A 19,339-nucleotide genomic window follows, 5' to 3' on the forward strand; every position below is an offset into this window, starting at 1 on the left:
CATGTTGAATTATTGCAAAGAAATGTCTTCTTTGTTGTCTAATATATCTGTGCAGGTCAAGGCAGCGCAGAGAGGGGTGGCAGACACATTCCTGCATAAAATCCAGCCTGGAGATTTCGTGGTGATCCGTGATCTGAGGAGGAAAAGCTGGAGGGCGAAAAGGTGGCTGGGACCGTTCCAAGTGCTTCTGATAACGCACACAGCCGTGAAGGTCGCAGAAAGAGCGACGTGGGTGATGCCAATCACTGCAGAAAGGTCCCGTCGACATCGCAGGGAGAGGAGGAACGACAGCAGGAAGCTCAACGTCAATAAAGGCCAAGGTCGAATACCAAACACTGGTATCAGCGCAAGAACAAGGGCAAGCAGCAAGAAGGAAAACAAGGCCTGTCTGCAAAGTAGCACCCAGAGTACAAACCAAACCAATAACATTAATCATTGCAAAAGGGTATGAACTAACAAAGATTGAAGATTTATTAGCAACAGATACCTGTCTTATAGCTGCAGTGACGAGCGGAGCCAGATACAGTCTGGAAAGCGGAGACTGGACAAGACAAACGGTTTTGATTGCGCAAACAGCGCTTGGCTGGGAGCCATTAATCAACAAGGAAGATAAGCTCTTGAGCGCTTCAAAGACCAAACTCCCTCACACATTCTGGTCATACAACTGTGCAGCCCGTCGGGGTAACTAGAGAAAATGGATCGTCCAAAGCCGTGGCATCCGTTTAGAATACCAGGGATGTGTGGACTGGTGAAAAGCACAGGTATATTGATTGTTGATTGGTGTGTAACAATGTGTTCTGATTGATCAGTTATCAATGAATGATAAAAAGGGAGGACTGTAATGGGAAATTTTGATTTTCTCTTATACACAGGGTTAATTCTTAGGTGTGCTGCTGTGTCCTGCTGATTCTACAATATAATGATTGACGTGAACTGCTGTGGGACAAGTGGAGAGGGGGAGACATGGGTTTGGAAGGGACCTTTGACCCCTAAGGTCAGAGGGGATCCAAGTTGGGACGAGGAGAGCTAAACCTGAAGCTCGGCCCTAAATGAGAGCATTGAGCTAGGTTCTTATCCATTTATGGGTGAAGAGACCTTGAGAGAATAACAGTATAAGTAGAGTGATCTACCCCTCCCTCCTTGTCGCACTTGCTTCACAGACTGTACTGACTACCTCTGTGGGGCAATTGGGCCTCTTGCAAGATAATAAATTACTTTTTAATGATCATTTGTTTTCAGACTGTCTTTTATGCAGAGAAGATTGTTTAATGAAAAATTGCCACTACAGTATCTGGAATGTCACGAGTCTATGAGGTTGGGGGAAACCCAGCCAAACTGGCGCTGTCCAAATTGGTCCTTGTGGAGTAATTATTAACCAGTAAGGACAAAGACGATGTGTTTTGCCATCACATGATCTACTTAATGCGAAAAGCAGATGTCATTGTTGCTACATAACTGTATTATATTCATTGAAAAAGTAAAATTAGTAGTCTCGTATTCATTAATTGTGAACAGACAGTCTGTTTGCAATGTCCACCAGGGTGATAATAAGATTACCTATCTTATCAGTTTACTTGTTAGAATTACTCCGTAGTGATAGATTCCCTTTTTTACATTCAAGCCCCTGCCTCTGAGAAACTCTCTGCACATCCCTGATGGTCATCATCTTCTGAAATACCGCAAGCGCTGAAGCCAATCCGTAAGGAACACAACAAAAAACAGAATAGTCCGTCTTGAGTAATGAAGGCAGAGAGGTCACGACTGTCCTCATGCAGCAGAGCTTGGTAGTAAGCATTAGTCAGGTTGATGGTTTTTGCTCTAATGAGAAAGCATCATTTAGGCTGTCCGAAATCACCCCCTATACCCTTTAAATAGGACACTATTTGAGGGGACAGCCATTTGTAGTGGTGTCCGAAACCATAGTGGACATTATCGTATGCACTCATTCAATCCCACAATAGACCCCAATAATGAGAGTACAACCGATGAACGCTCAGCAGCTAGAGAATACCCATAATGCACTGTGAGAGTCATGCATCGAATGAATTCCAGATTCTGACCAGAAAATGGTGCCTTCAGCTGAATCATCCATCCATTACAAACCGCTGGTCCAATGTGAGTACAGCGTAATATTATACAAGTATCAATTCCTTTTTTATTGATTATTAAATTGTTTAATTAAAGGGGTGGTTGATTATGATTTCACTTTTCTAACTTTAGTTAGTGTGTAATGTTGCTGTTTGAGCATAAACAACATCTGCAAAGTTACAACACTTAAAGTTCAAAGCAAAGGGAGATATTTGCTTTTAAAGAAATCACTTTTTAAGGACTACAACAAACGGCTGGTAGAGACTACACCACATTCCTCCAGGGTTCGTGACATCACCAACCCTAGAATTTACATAAACCCCGCCCCCTGAAACACGATTTATAGATTATCAAGACAGAATATGCTAATCAGTGACTACAAATAAGCTACATAAATTCATCAACTAACCATTCAGAAACGTCCTGTTGCTTCTACATGTTGTCACTTCTTCTTGAGTCTCTCCATCATTGTCTGACTTCGGTTTGAACATAAAAGGCTAAAAGTTTTTGAAATTTTCAGTGCATGTGTGTGTGAGGTAAAAGGACACAAGCTGTTGAAGCTCCGCCCCCTGTGCCGGGAGCAGTAGCTCATTTGCATTTAAAGGAACAGACACAAAACGGTGCGTTTTTGCTCACCCTCAAAAAGTGACAATTTTAACATGCTATATAAAAATATCTGTGGGGTATTTTGAGCTAAAACTTCACATACACACTCTGGGGACATCAGAGACTTATTTTACATCTTGTGAAAAGGGCATTATACCACCCCTTTAAGATTTATACATGCTTGTTTGGAGCTATTACAGTTTATTACTATTGGAGCTGCCAGTTTGCTACATTTCAAATTATTATTAAACAGCTAGCACAAACTTATGTAAACTTATGGCTCAGTGTTGCCAACTTGGTGACTTCTCAGACCCCTTTAGTGACTTTTTTTTTTTTTTGCCTAGCTAGCGACTTTTTGGGCAAACCTCACTAACTTTCCAAATGTCGCCAGTACTGTCCTGCGAGCGTGAGGTCTTGCTTTCCCCCTGCCGTCATTCCTCTCTGCGTCAGCTCTGTTAAGTGAGTGGCTGAGAGGAGAAGCAGCACTTTGACCGCATGGCATCAAACTACACATGAGCACACAGTTGACATGGACCACACACTTATCTGTTATCCTTTGTTTTATATTGAAAAAAAGTTTTACCGTTTTGATTGCCATTCGTCTCATGTGCTTATCACTTTTATTACTTACTATTACAGGGCTTTATTTCCTCCAGTTTCCGAACTCTTTGAATTCCGATCATTTATTTAGCAACTGTAGACCTTTTACATATTCACACACAACAATAAACTTTAAACTTTATTAAACTTACACATATACAAAATATTGTCATTCACTATATCATAACGTTCTGTTGTCTGACAGAAATTATCATCTTTATTGGAAATTTAGCCAGATAGAGGGTATGCACGTGGTGTCACCGTCGACCAGAGTCACTGCAGTTACGCCCACTGAGTGGCTAAAAGACTAAGTGGCAGCATTGGTTTTCAGTGTGAATGCCTCGAAAAACACACAAAACATCTAAAACGGGAAAGAGATTAGCAATTGTACAAATAGATTTGACAAGAAATCTGAGGTATATTTGTATAGACTGCCAAAAGTAACAGAAAAGAAGCAAATTGATCGCTGCATGCAATTCACAGAAACAACTGGACTCCAGGCAGCGAAACATGGATTTTCAGTTATCATTTTGAGTCAATATGCTGAATTTTGGGGTAAAACCATACCCTAGCTATATATTGTATTGTTATACTGTATGTTGTATTGACAACTCATCAGTTAAATATTTACCATCTTATATTCTGAATAATTGGATGCTTTTAAATAAACACTGACAAAAACTATACAAGTTTAAGGGCTGGACGATATTATGATGTATAAGTGATCACCCGGATTTAGACCTTATTATTTTTATAAAAATATTCACAGGCAAATTTGCAAATTTTCCATTTCCATGGCGTGGAAATCAGGCACATATGTCAGGAAACATTTTCTGGCTGCATGTCAATATCCATGGCAAAAGGCCGTAACTACATTTTTGGTTGAAAATTATTTAGCCTATTGATATTTGTTGGACATTCAAGACAATTTGAGTCAATTTCAATGTTTTGTTGAGAAAATAATGGGTTATCTGAACAGTAGGCTAACTTCCAAAAGCCCAAGAGAAACCAAGGCAAAATACTGCAACACCAGTTTACCACTTTTTGATTTTGTTTTGGAATGCTTAAATTGAGTTAGGGTACTCGCCTTGCCTTTGTTTACTGTCCATTAAAGTTTGCCGCTTTTAAATTACGGTGTAGCTTGTGTACTGTGTACAGCTGCCATCAGTCCCAGTGACCTCTGAAATGTCCTCACAGGGACAGCTTTGTCCCGCACAAAAACGCGGTCAGATGGTCTGAACCTGCTCCATCATCAAACGCGCGATATCGATCGCGAAGGATATGCAGAGTTGACAGAAAAATCGTACACATGCCGTAGCAGGTGAATACAACGAAGCACTAGCGCCCCGCCTCACCCAGGTCGGGTACTGGACCTGGTTGAAACACTCATACATCTAGCTGGCACAGCCTGGCAGAGTGGTCCCCACTGAGTCTCAAGGGGGTAAGCGCTGCATTCATTCCAGTCTTAAGTGTCACATTGCACAGTGTTTTCCTGACTGAGTGAATTACGTTGTAGTCATTTTTCTCAGTTCCACACTCTGGCGAGTTAAGGTCTTTTGCCTCTGTCGGGCAGCATGGATCACTGGATCTTTAAGTTGTAAGTAACACTATCGAGTCCAACGTTTAAACTGAAAATCGTTTGTTTTACTCATGTTTTCGCAGTTTCCCCTATTCAGTCATGCAGCAGACTCTTTCGACCAATCAGTTCGCTGAGGGGGCCTGTTCTGGATGGGGAAAGGGATGCCAATGCATACAAATAGTAGTACTCTATACAGTAGCCTTTCTGAGGAGGATATGCTCATTTACACAAGACGTCATCTAGCGACATTTAGCGACTTTTTGGGCAGGCTTTAGCTACTTTATAGCCTGTTGAAAATAGTTGGGAACTCTGGTGGAGCTGAGACACGAGGAAAGGAAACAAGGATGCACAAATATGAAATGAGAAGCAACAAATAACTCATAATTGTCAAAAATCTCCTGATGAACGGCATAGCAGGAAAAAACTTGGGATATGCACGTTTGCAACAGCCATCTTCGTGACCAACGATATAGCAGGAAAAATAATAGCCTAACCCTCATTGCTAATTTGTGATATCTGTCAGGAATTAGTACGCAATAAAGCACACGAGACAGGAGTAGCAAACTTCATCCATCTTGTTTACTCATTTCACTTCCATTCTCCACACATTACAACAGAACACAATGTATCAAAATATCACTGATGTCTATATTTTCACCAATTCTGTCACAATATTCTCTCCAATGATTCCTTTTAGCGATTACTTTCCTTACCACTACCTGTGCTCTCTTATACGAAATAAAATCATTAATAGAATATGACTTTCTAACTCTCCTTAATAACCTATTTCTTGTTTTAATTACCCTACTACATTTATCAGTCCACTATGGCACATTTTTCCTTTTCTGTTGACCTATTTACCTATTACTTCTTTCACAACCTCACAAAGAATTCTACAAAGTGAATTATTATATTGCACTTCTAATACTATTTTACAGTAAATAGGGGAATGGTCACTTTCCTATTAAATTGATCTAATCTACTTTACAAACAGTGTCTTTAGCTAAAATTTCAGACATAATTGTTAAATCTATAGCCGAATATCTTCTTTTAGATATATCCAACAACTCCCATCATTAATACACACTAGATTTTTCAGTTCTAAGAGTTCTTCCACTACTTTCTGTGATCAGTATGCATGCTATAATGTATTGTGTGCATTAAAATATCCACACCACACCTCATTATGACTACATCCTCCCCCTATGTTTGTCAGTGTTTCACTATTTAATCTTTCACATGGATTATAAAAATGTATTATTCTAATTTGTTGTATTCCTGTACAAACTTCTACTATCACTGATTCACAATCTTCCTTCACATCCACTTGCTTATATGCTACAACAGTTTGAATGAATGTTACTACTACACCATTTCCAACTTTCCTGTGTTCTAAAGTGTTACCCAATTCACCAACACGATATATTGATCTAATTCAATCACTTTATAAATCCCCTAAAGCAAAAATTGTTACTAATGTAATTACTTCTGTTACAGTCCCTCTGTGCATGTGGGTTGTTCTGCCTTGTGTTGTTTAACTCACGATAGACACCAATTTGCGCTTTATGATGGATTTTTATTCTGTTGACAACATAGAACATCAGTGATCAGACTCAGGAATCACACTTCTGAATGTTCTATAATGGAGGTGAACATCAAACTTGATATTACAATACATATAACAGTGGCATGAACATAAATCATATACTTCTAAACACACGTATAAGTCAGTATTAACCCACAAAATGGTTTTAATACAATATATTCATGGAGCACTCACTCATCGCAGCCATTCATTCTCTCGGCTGGTGCGAATCTAAATGACCCTACTGGAACCAGTTCATTACTACCAGATCTGAGCGGAGAGTGCAGAGTGTGATTAAAGGGGCCATACATGAAAATAAATGGAGCAAGTGGAAGCACATTTGAGCCGTTACTTACAGAGGATGTAGACAAGGATGACCCTTAAGCCCAGCTCTCTTTGCATTGGCTATCGAACCTTTAGCTGAGGCTATTAGATGCAACTCTGATATAAAGGGCTTTGGATTCGGCCCTGAAATGCATAAAATATGATTGTTTGCCGGTGATATTTTATTTTTTACTAACCCCACAGACTATGTCTGATCTACAGAATGTGTTACAATTATAGCACTTTCTCTGGATACAAAGTTAATATTGACAAAAGTTTCATTTTGCCATTATCAGGGGGTTCAACTACTGCACTGGAGTGCGTTTCCCAAAGCCAACTATGGTCGCAAGTTCCGTCGTTACCGATCGAGTTCAATGAAAATTGTGATCATAGTTGGCCAACGATGCTTTTGGGAAACGCACCCCTGGACGGGTTTTCCTTTAAGTGCTCACCTACTGGAATTAAATATTTGGGTATACAGGTAGATGGTAATTTAAAGAATCTCTATAAACTTAATTTGGCTAGTCTTTTAGAGAAGGTAGAAATTTAACCAATCGGATGGATCTACCACTCACATTACTTGGTAGAATAAATGCAGTTAAAATGAATATTTTGCCCAAATTTTTATACATGTTTCAATCTCTTCCAATATTAATCCCTAATTCCGATTTCACTTCTCTTAATGGGTTGATAAGATCATTTATTTGGCATCGTAAAAAACACAGAGGGTCAGCCTTGATAAACTGGCTTTGGATTGGACTGAGACTTCCCAATTTTAAGATGTATTATTGGGCAGCCCAATCCAGGTATTTAGCTCAGATGTTTGCTAATACCCCCGTTCCCTCTTGGCTGAATATGGAGAAATCTGAGATAAAAGAAGAGTGTCCTGCCAATATCTTATATATATGAGATGACAAATTGACAAAAAAAAAAAAAAAAAAAAACCTAAACAAACTAATAATCCCATGATTATTCAGACTTGGTATAAATTGCGGTCTCTGTTGGGACAGGGTAATTTTCTTTCCCTTTAAACACCTTTATGAGGGACAGATTGCTACCAATGTGTCATCAAAACCAACATTTTAAGATATGGGCAGATAAGGGAATTAGACATTTGGAGCATTGTTTTGATGATGATGTTTATGTCGTTTGAACAGTTAAAAATAGATATGATTTGAGTAATAAAGAATTCTTTAGATATCTGCAATTACGAGATTGTTCAACGGTCAAAGCAAAAACTTATCCTAAGATGCCAGATTTGACATGTATAGAGCAACTCTGTCATTCTGCTAAACCACTATATAAACCAATCTCTAGAATATATGAAGCTCTGATCTCAAATCATCCTTTATATGACCCAGATAAATCCAGAAGGAGATGGGAGCAGGATTCGGGGGTTTGAATAGATGGGGAACTGTGGGGTCAATTATGTAAAGATGAGGTCACCTCAACCTTGGATTCTAGGTATAGATTAATTCAGTTAAATTTGTTTACACCAGCTTTACTACACTCCATCTTACATAAATTTAACAATAGTATTTCACCACTCTGCTTCAGATGTGGGACAGAAGAAGGAACATTTTTGCATTCCACCTGGTTGTGTCCTAAAGTTAAGGTGTTTTGGGAGCATGTATGTGATGGTATCAGATTCATGGAATTGATTTTCCGATGGATCCAGAGGTGTTTATTAGGCGATTTTACCAACTCTAACCTCTGAAACAGTCAAGCTATTAAGCTTACTGAAATGTTGTTAATAATAGCTGAAAACTGTATTGTTTGAAATGGAAAGCAGACACTGATGTGCCAGTTGGATTGTGGTTGTCGGAGATTTGCAGCGGTGTCTCCTTAGAGAAGATCACATATTCAGTGAGAGGCAGGGGGGAATTATTTGATAAAATCTGTTTTACATTGTATCTCCCTTTTCCCTTTTTGGTTGTTTTTTGTTTTGCCTCCTTTGTGTCTTGAGTTTTTGAAAAAAGAAAAAAAGAAAAAAAGAAAAAAAGAACACACAAAGTAGCTCTGATGAACATAAGCAAAGTTCATTTAATCTTTTAGGTGCGTCTTTTCTAGTTCTCAGTGACAAACTCTGACCAGCTCTAGTTCAACAAGTGCTATTATACCAAAGCAGTCAACGGAAAATTAATACTCAACAACATCATGATAAAATACTACTTAACGACATGTAAAGAAAATCTTAAAATTGAGACCTCTTCTTATCTCTATTTGTGAAGACAACACAAGATTTGATTAAAGAGTAACAAAGTGATTAGGAAAATGAACATTGAATAATAATAAGCAAATATACATTTAGAGGGATAACAAGATGAAGATGAAGTAGACCATGTTTGTTAAGTAAGGTTGGGTCTAACTTTACATTTTACTGCATGATAACCATAAGTCTTGCATTTAACCTTCTTACAGCTCAAATAAGTGTATTAAATCAGAGTATTTGAGATAATTTACATTACATTTACTCATATAGCAGAGTCTTTTATCCAAAGTGACTTATACATGTGGAATACAAATTATAAAGTACAGGCTCGAACACGGAGACACAACGTCAGTCTCTTGAACTTGATGAGCAGCGACTGGAAGCCAGTTAAGACAGATCAATACATAGAACTACATTCATAAGAAATAACTATTGCTCTCATATTTATGTTAAGGCAATATAAACGTTATTACCACAACATTGCAATATATTAAACATTTCAAGTAAATCATTCTGGCTCAAATTAACCAGACTACATTAAAGATATAAAGAAATAAAAAAAATATCATAAAAATAAACTATGACACAGATGTTTCATGCTTTGATTGCCAGTTTGTTTTATCATGAATTGACCCGAAAAAAAAAAAAAAAGTCCTCTTGATGATGAATAATCACGTCACGGTCCAGGATCTTCACCATATTTCAAATCTCTTGTCTCCGATGAACTGCTTTCTGTCTCTGACTTTGTTTCCGAACAGCCTGAACACACCAAATTGACCACAATATGGTATAAAGTCATGTGATGTGAAAAAAGTCAGGACCTTCAGTCAACAAGTTAAAGTATTCATCATAAAGTATATATTAAAGTATATTTGTCTAAGTGCAACATTTGTATTTTAAGATGAACCGCTGACATTTATGAATGACCAGTCATTTTAAATGTGCACTTTTTATGCAAATATATCAAAATACAGACTTAATCATATTTAAATGCTTCAAAAAATGTGTGTGGCCCTTCAACAATTAGGATCTAAAACTAGCATTGCTTGCGTTTTTTTTTTTACTTGTTGTAATATAACAATTAATTAATTAATTAATTAATTAATCAAATTACCAAAAACAGATATGACTTTATAATATAAAAATCTGATTATTTATGTTTTGTTTTGTTAAATCACTAAAACTTCAGTTTTATTAATAAATGATGTGGGTTAAAGGGTTAATAAACTAACAGTAATAAAACACTGATCACACACACACACTTACCGTACAGTCTGGATATTGCTGTGACTGGAGATGACACTGTGGATTCTCTCTGCTGATTCATCTGTGATATTATTGTGACTCACACTATAAGAAGAAATGAGACAGAAACAATAAAATAACAGAAATAAACACGTTTAGTGTTTGTCTATTGCTGCCGTGTCTCTGTAACTCACTCCAGAGTCTGAGTTTTGTGCAGATGTGGCATCAGCGGCTTCATGCAGTGATCAGTGAGTTTGCAGTGACTGAGATCCAGTTCTTTCAGCCCTTCAGAATATTCCAGAAACAGCGCCAGCTTTTCACAAGCGCTCGGGTCCATCTGAGTGTGACTGAGGTCCATCTCTCCTCCCAAGGCCTGTGAAAGAACCTCAGTCCTCCTCGAAGAGCCTCTCTGAGATCCATCTTTAATACAAGCCAGAAACTGCAGCAGCAAAGCTTTACTACAGCTGATGAGAGACAGGAGAACACAACGACAAACATGACAATAATATACAGGGAGTTTATATGGAGATAAATAATTGGACTGTGTAATATCAGTAATGAAAGGGATCTGTCAGGTTTCTCACCTCAGCCGGACTCGAGGCAGGATTGGCCAAAGTTGTTTCAGGGCCGTATCAGAGATCTCACAGTCCTGTAAAATCAACTTCTCAACACTTTGGGTTTTCTGAAGCACAGATGAGATTATTTTACAGTCTTTATCAGTGAGTATCAAATGTTGTTGATTTTCCAGTGTGTGTGTTAAATCCAGAGCTGAGCAGCAGGAGAAGTCCAGTGTGTTGTGAAGAGCAGAGAGCAGAACAGATGCTGTCTCCTGCTGGAGATCAGAGGAACTGCAGCAATGAAGCAGCTTCAGCAGCAGCAGCCTGTCAACTCTAACACACACACACACACACACACACACACACACACACACACACACACACACACACACACACACACACACACACACACACACACACACACACACACACACACACACACACACACACACACACACACACACACACACACACACACACACACACACACACACAGTCAACAAAGAGATTCTTGAGCAAAACAACAGCCATTATAATATCAGTGCTGTAAATCTGCTAACCTGAGTTGTGTGACTCTGCTGAGCAAAGGCAGAAAGCTCTCCAGCTCCTCCTCTGGTACGGAGGTCCAGAGCAGATTGAGTTTAACAGTGTTGCAGTTCTCGAGAGTGAAGCACAGGGCAGCGCAGTGAACAGAGTCCAACACTCTGCCGCTCAGATTGATGTCATTTCCTGCTGAACTCATCAGACTGGACACATACTGAGGAGAGCGAGACTCATAAATCTCCATAATGATGGACAGAGTAAAGCTGGGGCTCAGCCTGTGGAGAATAAGATCACTCAGTAAAATCTACTTGAATCAAAGTAACTCAGTGAATACAGAGAAGTAAACTACATGTTCTTTAATAGAGAAGCAATGGATGCAATTGAACTGTTTAGCCAAGATGTGAATATGTAAAGTGACCCAAAACTCACATTTGAGGTATGTAAAAATGTAAAAAAAAATAAAAAAAAATTATAATATATATAAACTTTAATATATATATATATATTAAATTAGGGAGGGAAACAATGGCTCTATTCTTGGATTATTTTTACCTTTTCAGCTTGATTCTCTCTAACAAGGGCAGAAGTTCTCTGATGTTTTCACAAGAGATTTTGTTCTTTCTCAAGTCCAACTTCAGATGTAGATCTTGATGTTGCAGCAGGAAATGAATCACTTCCCAGGGCAGTGAGCAGGAAGACAGACCCTTCGACACCTTCTTCAGGAAAGAGCGTGTCAGTTCATCATCCTGTGCTTCATACACCAGAGAAACCAGCTGTTGAAGAGTCTCTTTAGAGAACCTGAACACACACACACACACACACACACACACACACACACACACACACACACACACACACACACACACACACACACACACACACACACACACACACACACACACACACACACACACACACACACACACACACACACACACAGAACATGACTTATCAGTTTAAAATTATTTACTCACAAAAATGGATCAACTGAGCTGAACACAGACCTGATAGTCACGGGTTCCTGGAGACCCAACAGAGCCGTGAGAGACAGAGCCTCTGATTTACACTCAGTAAGATCCAAACACTGAACAGACACCAGTCTCAGGAGAGACGTCAAGCTGCTCAGGATATGAGAGAGATTTAGCTTTGAGTCTTTTGTGAGCAGTGAAAACTCCTCTATCAGTGGAAAACGACCATTCAATGATCTCAGCGCTCTGAACATCTTCACTAACAGTTTGTCTTCCACACTGTCAAAGACAAAATCAGAGATCATGAGGAACATTCAAACAGTGGATTTCAGGATGATTTAAAAGTGTGAATGCAGATGATGAATCTGAGACCTCAGTTTGTGCAGGTGTGTGATGTGTTTGAAGAGCAGTTTGAGTCCTCTGAGAGAGATGGCGAGTGTCTTCAGAGTCAGGTTTAGTTTTGAGGGTGAACGGCCCAGAACTCTCGCCACAGATCTGCAGGAGCTTCTGGGTAATTCTCCACTCAGAGTAACAGTGAAGTCTAAAGCCTGGAGCAGAGGAGTCACCTGATCTGCCTTCACTCTCGGCCCAAACACTTTACATAGTGAAGGGATGAACCGCTCAGCATTCCTACCGGACGAGGATTTCATGAATCAAAATGATTAAATATGTATATCAAATTATCCTGTCATGGTATTCAAGCATACTGACTTCTGTTTACAATCTGTGGTTGAAAAAGCATACATCTTTAATTAAATATATAGGCTTTTAAAAAGGTATTTTAAAAGTATTCAAGACAGACCTGAGCTGTGAGATGTAGGGCAGACACTGGAGGAATCCCCTCACTTCACTCTCTTCATCTGTCCAGTCTATCAGCTCTACTGGTTTCTTCTCTGTTTGGAGTTTCAGCACTTCTAGGAGGATGGAGCTCTTTCTCTCTGAGAGCTTTATTCTCCAGACTGCAGGAGCTGACTGATAAACTGGCTGTAATGCTGGAAGGACACTCCTGCCTGTTTGAGTCTCATAGTCCTTCACATGTGAACACAGATCCAGCAGGAAATCACACTGATACCTGATATAACGATCATTCTCATGAAGGGGGAAAGATGTGTAGCTGCACACAGATGTTAATAGTTCAGTGTAATTTTCTTCTGTATTTGCATCAAACTCTGATGCTGAAACAAACAGATTCAGCAGAAACTTTACAGCAGCTTCTCTCTTCCTGTAGATAATGTCACCAAATCTGTGGAGACACACATAATTATCACTTTATTGTCCAGTGTAGGAGAATATGACATATTGAATAAAAGTGAAAATATAATCCTAAATTGAAAAAAATGAGTATTTTTGTATTGCTTCCATCTTTTGGAAAATAAATACAATAAAAGTTTTGAGTAACTTAATTTCCTTAAACCTTTAATTTCAAGTACATGCAATTGGCACATATTGAGTTGATATGAAGATAAACCTGCGTTCTCTCTCTCTCTCTCTCTCTCTCTCTCTCTCTCTCTCTCTCTCTCTCTCTCTCTCTCTCTCTCTCTCTCTCTCTCTCTCTCTCTCTCTCTCTCTCTCTCTCTCTCTCTCTCTCAAACACACACACACAGAAATGACCTGGTAAGACTGCATCAGAGCAGATTTTAAGAATATGCGGATTGTGAAATAAAATCAATAAATCATAAATAAAAAAATAAATAAAAAAGACTCCCATTCTCTCTCTCTATTATAGTGACACTCTTCTCACTTTAAAAATGTATTTTAAAGGCTTTCATAATATTGCATTTATTGAAAAATAATGAAAAAATATATATTCATTATAATGGACAAAATAGATCAAAAATTTTATAAAAAAATGCATTGTATCATAAAATCCCCTCAAAATTCTAAATAATAATCAAAAAATATTATTGAACAAAAAATATTACATTGATTTCCCTGAAGAAAAAAGAAGTTACATTTTAAGGCTTTGGTCACTTTTGACCATGAAGGGGCCAGTGTGACCCCAAACTGAAGAGGCTCAGATCCTGTGAAGATTTGATCATGTATTGTGTGATGTATATTTACTATGCAGAAACCCACTGTAACTCGATTATAACCACATATATAAACGTACTGTGAGCTGCATGAAGCTGATACAATAGAAATACATGAACAAAATCAATCTCTACAGAGACTGACTGAACAAGAGTGAGAGAAGGATTTGAACAACAGATTTACTCACAACACGACTGTCAGCGGCCAGATGCATAACCAGAGACGCTTAGTTAAAGCTGTGTCATGAGAACAGTGTTGGGCTCGTTACTCAAACAATGTATAATTTACTCATTACTAGTTACTCCTTTCAAAAATAATATTAGTACTTTACTTATTACTCCCGGCCAACAGTAATTAATTACACTACTAGTTACAACACTTTTCTATCACACCTCAAAAAAATTGGTAATTGCATAGTTTTTGCAGCCTGTGAATCCATGAAAGTTACAAATAAACGAAGAGTAAAACTGTCTCAAACTGATGACAAGCCACAATTTGATTAAATAACTTCTGTTATTTAATAAAGCAGCAACATAGAAAAATGAAAAGAAAGGCTGTATTTTCAGCCGCTATATGATCTGAGCTTCTCCATCTTCAGACAAAGCCAGCTTGCTGCGCTGGTGAAGTCATGAGCGCACACACACAACAACCATTATGAATATTGATAGGGATGATTGGATTTTTGAATTTCAAATCATTAGCAATTGTGACAAAAAAAATAAAATAAATGATATTAGTTACACTAGTTACCAGAGAAAGTAATATTACTGTAACGCATCACTAGTAACTAGTTACTGCCCAACACTGCACAAGAACTAGTGTGAACAACTAGCAGTTAGTTAGGGCTAATCAGACTTACTTTTCAGATTCAAATTACACAAATATACCTCTTTATGATCAGTCTTGAATAAAATAATTAGATGACTAACTTGTAAGACTAGTCTAAGAAGTTTATGCAACTCAGTGTTTTCAATTCTGGTTCACATATATATTGTATTCCTAACATACACTTTACATTCATTTCATTCATTTATTGTGAGCACTGAATACAATAATCAAGCATGGTTGGTCTGTTCCACATGAGACTCTCACCTGAGCTGTGAGATGTAGGGCAGACACTGGAGGAATCCCCTCACTTCACTCTCTTCATCTGTCCAGTCTCTCAGCTCTACTGGTTTCTTCTCTGTTTGGAGTTTCAGCACTTCTAGGAGGATGGAGCTCTTTCTCTCTGAGAGCTTTATTCTCCAGACTGCAGGAGACACTGACTGATAAACTGGCTGTAATGCTGGAAGGACACTCCTGCCTGTTTGAGTCTCATAGTCCTTCACATGTGACCACAGATCCAGCAGGAAATCAGACTGATACATCTGATACGCAGGATCTTCATAATCATTCTCATGAAGGGGGAAAGATGTGTAGCTGCACACAGATGTTAATAGTTCAGTGTAATTCTCTTCTGTATTTGCATCAAACTCTGATGCTGAAACAAACAGATTCAGCAGAAACTTTACAGCAGCTTCTCTCTTCCTGTAGATAATGTCCCAAAATCTGTGGAGACACACATAATTATCACTTTATTGTCCAGTGTAGGAGAATATAAAATATTGAATAAAAGTGAAAATATAATCCTAAATTGAATATTTTGTAAAATAAGTATTTCTGTATAGCTTCTATCTTTTGGAAAATAAATACAATAAAACTTTTGAGTAACTTAATTTCCTTAAACCTTTAATTTCAAGTACATGCAATTGGCACATATTGAGTTGATATGAAGATAAACCTGCGTTCTCTCTCTCTCTCTCTCTCTCTCTCTCTCTCTCTCTCTCTCTCTCTCTCTCTCTCTCTCTCTCTCTCTCTCACACACACACACACACACACACACACACACAAACACACACACACACACACACACACACACACACACACACACACACACACACACACACACACACACACACACACACACACACACACACACACACACACACACACACACACACACACACACACACACAGAAATGACCTGGTAAGACTGCATCAGAGCAGATTTTAAGAATATGCAGATTGTGAAATAAAATCAATAAATCATAAATCAAAAAAAAAAAAAAAAAAAAAGACTCCCATTCTCTCTCTCTATTATAGTGACACTATTCTCACTTTAAAAATGTATTTTAAAGGCTTTCATAATATTGCATTTATTGAATAAAAAAAAAAAAAAAAAATATTAATTTTAATGGAAAAAATAGATAAAAATTTTTATAAAAAATGCATTGTATCATAAAATCCCCTCCAAATTCTAAATAATAATCAAAAAATATTATTGAACAAAAAATATTACATTGATTTCCCTGAAGAAAAAATAAGTTACATTTTAAGGCTTTGGTCACTTTTGACCATGAAGGGGCCAGTGTGACCCCAAACTGAAGAGGCTCAGATCCTGTGAAGATTTGATCATGTATTGTGTGATGTATATTTACTATGCAGAAACCCACTGTAACTCGATTATAACCACATATATAAACGTACTGTGAGCTGCATGAAGCTGATACAATAGAAATACATGAACAAAATCAATCTCTACAGAGACTGACTGAACAAGAGTGAGAGAAGGATTTGAACAACAGATTTACTCACAACACGACTGTCAGCGGCCAGATGCATAACCAGAGACACTTAGTTAAAACTGTGTCATGAGAACAGTGTTGGGCTCGTTACTCAAACAATGTATAATTTACTCATTACTAGTTACTCCTTTCAAAAATAATATTAGTACTTTACTTATTACTCCCGGCCAACAGTAATTAATTACACTACTAGTTACAACACTTTTCTATCACACCTCAAAAAAATTGGTAATTGCATAATTTTTCTAGCCTGTGAATCCATGAAAGTTACAAATAAACGAAGAGTAAAACTGTCTCAAACTGATGACAAGCCACAATTTGATTAAATAACTTCTGTTATTTAATAAAGCAGCAACATAGAAAAATGAAAAGAAAGGCTGTATTTTCAGCCGCTATATGATCTGAGCTTCTCCATCTTCAGACAAAGCCAGCTTGCTGCGCTGGTGAAGTCATGAGCGCACACACACAACAACCATTATGAATATTGATAGGGATGATTGGATTTTTGAATTTCAAATCATTAGCAATTGTGACAAAAAAATAAATGTTATTAGTTACACTAGTTACCAGAGAAAGTAATATTACTGTAACGCATCACTAGTAACTAGTTACTGCCCAACACTGCACAAGAACTAGTGTGAACAACTAGCAGTTAGTTAGGGCTAATCAGACTTACTTTTCAGACTCAAATTACACAAATATACCTCTTTATGTAACTCTTAAAACAGTTATGATCAGTCTTGAATAAAATAATTAGATGACTAACTTGTAAGACTAGTCTAAGAAGTTTATGCAACTTAGTGTTTTCAATTCTGGTTCACGTTCACATATATATTGTCTTCCTAACATACACTGTACATAGATTTCATTAATTTATTGTGAGCACTGAATACAATAATCAAGCATGCTGGTCTGTTCCCCATGAGACTCTCACCTGAGCTGTGAGATGTAGGGCAGACACTGGAGGAATCCCCTCACTTCACTCTCTTCATCTGTCCAGTCTATCAGCTCTACTGGTTTCTTCTCTGTTTGGAGTTTCAGCACTTCTAGGAGGATGGAGCTCTTTCTCTCTGAGAGGTTTATTCTCCAGACTGCAGGAGCTGACTGATAAACTGGCTGTAATGCTGGAAGGACACTCCTGCCTGTTTGAGTCTCATAGTCCTTCACATGTGAACACAGATCCAGCAGGAAATCACAGTGTTCAACCTGATACTCATCATCATCATCATCATCATAACAGAGTAATGATTTGTAGCTGCACACAGATGTTAAATGCTCAATGTAATTCTCTCCTGTAGTTGTAACACACTTTGAAGCTGCAACAGTCAGATTCAGCAGAAACTGGACAGCAGATTCTTTTTCCTCAAAAGCATTTTCATGAATACTGTGGACAGAGACAAAATGAGAATGTTAATGTCCAGAGCTGGATAAAATAAAATACTGTATGTGATCCACCATATAAATGAGCAGAGGTTTTTCATCGAATGTTTGTTATAGCTGAACACCTTATTTTCTTTTAGACATACTTTCAAAATGATTTAAGCCATTGAGTTTTTACACTGTGTTTGTCCGCTGACTATCTTGACAGTAAATGTTTTATCTGGAGCTTTGTTAAAGTCAAGTGCAGTTTGTCCTGTGTATGATCACATCAGTAATCACGTTCACATGTACTTTACATGTTTGATTTCAGACGGACTAAAACTATTCATCTTCTAAAACTATTATTCATCTTCTAATGTCATGTAAATGTCTTAGTCTGAATAAAATTGCACCAGTTCGATTTTTCTAAAGACAAACTAACAAACCTAGATAATGTTATTGTAGTTTTTCTTCATGTTACAGTAATCACACTACATCATTGTACACATTCTCTGAAAGACAGAGGTAATGTACTATGTGTATTTAATTCTGTAAATATTTTATTATGTATTGCGTCAGGTTTATTTGGGCAGAGAGATGAAAATTGCAGCTCGACTAAGCAAAAATCCTCTGTTGATCAATTATAACTGCACATGTAAACATACTGTGAGCTGCATGAAGCTGCTATAATAGAAATATGAACACAATCTCTCTCTACACAGCAGAAACAAACTGAATGAATGAGTGTGAGAGCAGGATTTCAACAACAGATCTACTTACAAATACAACTCTAATGCTACTGACAAAACCACACGGCAATGTAGTGTTTTCTTTTTTGTGTGATGACATGCAATTCAATTCTGGTTCACGTTCACATTCATGTTGTTTAATAAATATGTAAGTTAATTACATTACATTAATTATATTGTGAGCACCGAGTACAATAAAACAAGCATGGTGGTCTTTTCCCCACCAGACTCTCACCTGAGCTGTGAGATGTAGGGCAGACACTGGAGGA

General features: G+C 37.8%; 2 protein-coding genes and 1 long non-coding RNA gene across 30 annotated transcripts in view; 1 reads left to right on the top strand and 2 right to left on the bottom strand.

Annotated features, from left to right (window-relative positions):
• Positions 1-19,339, bottom strand: part of LOC309506891 (uncharacterized protein) — a 136,135-nt gene that overhangs the window by 61,426 nt on the left and 55,370 nt on the right. The gene's annotated exons all lie outside the window — the stretch shown is intronic.
• Positions 1-19,339, top strand: part of LOC309506944 — a 94,837-nt gene that overhangs the window by 26,668 nt on the left and 48,830 nt on the right. The gene's annotated exons all lie outside the window — the stretch shown is intronic.
• LOC309506910 (uncharacterized protein) lies at positions 8,801-12,972 on the bottom strand. The gene is made up of 8 exons (XM_082180934.1): positions 12,680-12,972; positions 12,344-12,586; positions 11,892-12,137; positions 11,357-11,614; positions 10,824-11,129; positions 10,434-10,703; positions 10,261-10,344; positions 8,801-9,753 (listed from the first exon to the last, which is right to left on the bottom strand). The coding sequence occupies exons 1-8, from the start codon at positions 12,955-12,957 to the stop codon at positions 9,687-9,689; spliced, it is 1,752 nt and encodes a 583-aa protein (XP_082037060.1). The 5' UTR covers positions 12,958-12,972; the 3' UTR covers positions 8,801-9,686.

This window comes from Leuciscus leuciscus (assembly GCF_965113295.1).
Source record: "Leuciscus leuciscus genome assembly, chromosome: 9".
NCBI lineage: Eukaryota > Metazoa > Chordata > Actinopteri > Cypriniformes > Leuciscidae > Leuciscus > Leuciscus leuciscus.

What these genes read in the sequence shown, in the direction of transcription:
- LOC309506910 (XM_082180934.1), bottom strand. Translation starts at nt 12,957, where the DNA reads ATGAAATCCTCGTCCGGTAGGAATGCTGAGCGGTTCATCCCTTCACTA. An exon ending in CAGGAACCCGTGACTATCAG is followed by an intron (nt 12,138 to 12,343) that starts GTCTGTGTTCAG and finishes GTGTGTGTTCAG; the next exon opens with GTTCTCTAAAGAGACTCTTC. An exon ending in CACAAAACTCAGACTCTGGA is followed by an intron (nt 10,345 to 10,433) that starts GTGAGTTACAGA and finishes TTCTTCTTATAG; the next exon opens with TGTGAGTCACAATAATATCA.